The sequence below is a fragment of the Gavialis gangeticus genome, unplaced genomic scaffold, assembly GCF_001723915.1.
Source record: "Gavialis gangeticus isolate Ggan-Ray unplaced genomic scaffold, GavGan_comp1, whole genome shotgun sequence".
Taxonomy (NCBI): Eukaryota; Metazoa; Chordata; order Crocodylia; family Gavialidae; genus Gavialis; species Gavialis gangeticus.
In genome coordinates, this window is record NW_017729024.1 from 166,552,850 (window position 1) to 166,556,801 (window position 3,952).

The window sequence follows — 3,952 nt, forward strand, 5'->3', positions numbered from 1 at the left end:
CGCTGCCACCTTCATTCCTGCTTGGAGAAGTAGGTACATGAGATCAATGGTTCTCAACCTTTTTAGACTCAAGACACCTACATTAGACTCAAATGAAAAAAAGTGCCAGTTCCTAGTTTTCACTTGTTTTTTGACCACAGAAAACTGAGAGCAATTTTTCTGTTGCAAATAACTCATTTTAACAGTATGGATTCCTACATGAAATCTCTGGGTTTATCTCATGAATCATGTTTGTACATTGAACAGTGCACCCTAGTTAAGAATCACTGAACTGCATGGATCAAACACGGAGCAAATGGAACACTTTTCAGCTTGACTAGAGTCATGGCTGGGCTCCCCAGGTATGACCAATTAAAAAAAGCTGTGAGAATATATACATCTTATTAAAAGTGATGGATTTTTTTTTCCCAGGGAACTGAGCCCTTGCTCGTCTCCAGATGGAGAACACTAGCCCTAGCGTGCACCCCCAGGCGATGAGGCAAATGACGAGGTGATCTGAGAAAGCATGTGGCCTGTAAATCACTGAGGAGAGTTGGCCTTTAAGAGCAAAGATATTCTCAACCTCAGCTATAGGAGAGTCCCACATTATCTAATCCCTTTAACTTGTACTAAGCTACGTGTCTCAGTAACATTATACAATAGTGAATTCCACACATTGATTATTGTGACAATTTGGGGTCTCCTCCTGTGGCTTGAATGAGATCTCAAGGGTCTAGTCAAACCCCTTGTGCAGATGCAGGGTTCACTGGTCCTAAACCATGTGAGATAGATGCTCATCTAGCCTCCAAGGAAGGAGACTCCACCACTTCCACTGTAACAGATAAGGAGCTATTTATTTCATATGCTTACAGTTATTTCCTGTGCTATATAAGTAAAGAGCAAAGGAGTTCTATAATCCTGTGCAATGTCTGTGCCTGCTTGCTTTCCTTACAGCCTGTTCCTGAAGAGTTAGACCCCAGACCAAAGAGTTCTAGAAGAGGATGTGCTTGAGCTACAAGAAAGCCATATAGGTTGAAATCACGTGGAGTGAGATGCCTAAGTGGGCCTAAATGACTTACCCTAGGTTACATATGAAGCCCGGGGCACAATGGAGAGCTGGGTCCTAGTCCCCAGGCCATCATCTCTGCCCAAAGCACATAGTCCCATTTACTAAAAACAAATCCCTATGTGATTCCTGCCAGTGCCCACACACATTGCAGACTTCAAACAGGCATACCCTTGATTGCTGGCTGAACAGTATTTCTGCTGGCTAAGGATGCTGCCTAAGATAAACAGCAATGAAACGTATCGCCTGACAGACTCTTGGTGGCACTCTGGTCTGATTAGCACAATGCACAAAATGCTTCTCTTCATTTTTTATTCATAATAATGATGGTAGCAATGGCCATTTGTATTTCACAGGAGCTGGGCTGGGCCAGACAATGCTGTTCCAAGACTCCCCAGCTTGAGAAGCCAGCACGTGGGACTGAATGCCCTGGGAACTGTAGTTTTATGAGTCATTTGGCAGAGAGATGACCAGCCACAGCTGCATCAGAGAAGCCTATCACTTCTCTTAGGTGAGTGGGTTTCAACAAAGATTACCCCTTGTTAGACTCTAGGATCTGCTCAGAAAATGCCAGCTCTTAGTTTCCACTTGTTTTTTAATTACAGAAAAATAACAGAGCAATTCTTCTGTTGCAAAGAACTTGGAAATACTATGGCAGGGCAGAATGGTTTTAACACTGTGAATTCCTATTTGAAATCTCAGGGTGAATTGAATCATGCTTGCACATTTGACAGTGTTAACATTGTGTGGTGTCCATGGCACCCTTGGGAAGAGTTCAAGGCACCCCAGGGTGCCACAGGAACCCAGCTGTAAGTCACTGGCTTAGGCAATGAGGATTGCAGGAATGCTGCTCCCAGGAAAAGGATACCTGGGTGAGGAGGGACAGCCCCGTATGAGGGACTGCAAAGGACTGTGAAGCCTAGAGGGAAGGCCCTAGGGAAGGAAGGATGGGGAAGTTTGTGGAACCTAGAGAGGCAGTCTGTGTGGATCCCTAAGTCAGCTCTAATTTGGAAGAACTAAGGGCCTTGTCACACGTTGCATTTTGCATGTTTTAAACGCACTTAAAATGCAAGTGACTGTGCAGTCAAGCTATGAAACACTTGCAAAATGCAGGCTGATCCACAGGGATAACACAAGCAAGTTGTGGTCCTTAGCCAGCCATGACATCAGCCAGGGACCCCTCTGCTGTACCAAGCCTCCAGGTGGGACAAGGAAAACCACACATCAGGAGGAAGGATCCTGGATTTGTCACCTGTCAGGTTCCTCCACATTCAAGTTGAAAGCCAGGTGCTTGCAGCCCTGGAGGGTCCCAGCCCCAGAACTGCACCACAGCTGATTCAGGACTCTGGTGCAGCACCAGCGCTGGGACCAACAATCAGTGAGCTGTGCATGTTGAGTGTAGTAAACATTACCATGCCACTGCCCAGAACATAATCTGATCTTAATTTTGCACAGATTTAACATGCACTAAGCGCCCCACAGGACAAACCCTAAAGCTGGTGCAGAATGTAAGTTGACAGTAATAAGTGAGAAAGGGAAGAGTTCCTTGGAAAGATCTGTGGTTGTGCTCTGTGTGACAGTGAAGCAGGTTACACAAAGTGCTGGACTGGATAAGTCCCTCTACAGGAACCTGTGCAGCACCTCGATGGGGCCTATCTCAGGAAACATTCCTAGTCAGGACAGTGTTGCAAATACCCACTTACAGGTAAGCCCAAGTAGAAGTGCTGTCCTGAATGGGAGCTCAGGCATCTGACACAACCTGTCCCACTTGCAGTAACCTAGCTAGACTGCCCAATTGCACTGGCACACCCTGCTCTATCTTTTCTTCTCCTAAACTCATGCCTGAACCTGCGCCCCATGTTCTCTACGTAAGGTGTCTGTCATGTTCTCTCCATCCTCTGTCTGGGCCAATTCAGGATTGAGCCCACCTGCACATCCTGCTGGGAGGATATACTCGTTCTGTTTTTGAACCCTCTTTGTCCTTGTGCTCTGTGCAAATCCTGCTGGGTCTTCAGCCACTGAGGGGTGATGAAAGATGAGCTCCAGCTTGGCAGGGTCAGTACTGCAGCACGAGCCCTGTGTGCAGAAGCCCCTGGCCCCTCCAGCCATTGTCAAAGAATAACCAAGTGCAATGATTTAAAGCAAAGCACGTGCTCCCTGGAAGCACTCAGAATGCATTTAAATCGACCCCTAGACTCCTTGCTGTGATAACGGAGGCAGACTCCTAAACATAGGAGCGCTGCCTTGTAATATCACTATTTATTCTGTTCCTGCCCGAGCATTCAAGAGAACATTTGCAAGCAATAAGCTCACCAGCAGATGGCAGTCACTGCAAGCCTCTTGGCTTTGTCGTACTGGAACTTCCACAGCGGGAGGAGGGTGCCCAGCTGGTCCCGGTACTCGTCAGAGGCATCCTCGAAATATTTGAAGTCTGAAAAACCAAAAAGGAATGGCTGCATTCCCAAGGAATTCACCAGGGGAAAGCTGGAGAGAATTCCTCTCCCCAGCTCCTGGACGGCCCTACCTGTGGTCAGAGCCCCAGCTAGCCTGTCCCCGTACACGCAAAACATGGCATAGTCTCTGCCCCGAAGAGCTCACAGTCTAGAGAAAGGTGGCAGGCTCAGGCTGGGAGGGGAAATGGAGGCACAGAGGGGATTTGACGGTGGGGGTCTACTACAGACCCCCCAACCAAGAGGAGGAGCTGGACAGGGAATTTTCAGGCCAGCTTGCAGAGGCACTAAAATCAAGGGATGTAGTGGTCATGGGCGATTTTAATTACCCAGACATCTGCTGGGAGGAGCAGTCAGCCGGGACGGACCGCTCCAGGAGGTTTCTGGCTGAGATGCAGGACCTCCACTTGATTCAGGAGGTGCACAGTCCCACCAGAGGAGATGCCCTGTTGGACCT

General features: G+C 48.0%; 1 protein-coding gene across 2 annotated transcripts in view; it reads right to left on the reverse strand.

Annotated features, from left to right (window-relative positions):
* DNAI1 (dynein axonemal intermediate chain 1) overlaps positions 1-3,952 on the reverse strand; it is a 239,635-nt gene that overhangs the window by 191,238 nt on the left and 44,445 nt on the right. For both annotated transcript variants that reach the window (XM_019518064.1, XM_019518063.1), the window contains exon 11: positions 3,359-3,476. In XM_019518064.1, the coding sequence (XP_019373609.1) occupies positions 3,359-3,476 (118 nt within the window). The remainder of the gene's footprint in view (positions 1-3,358; positions 3,477-3,952) is intronic.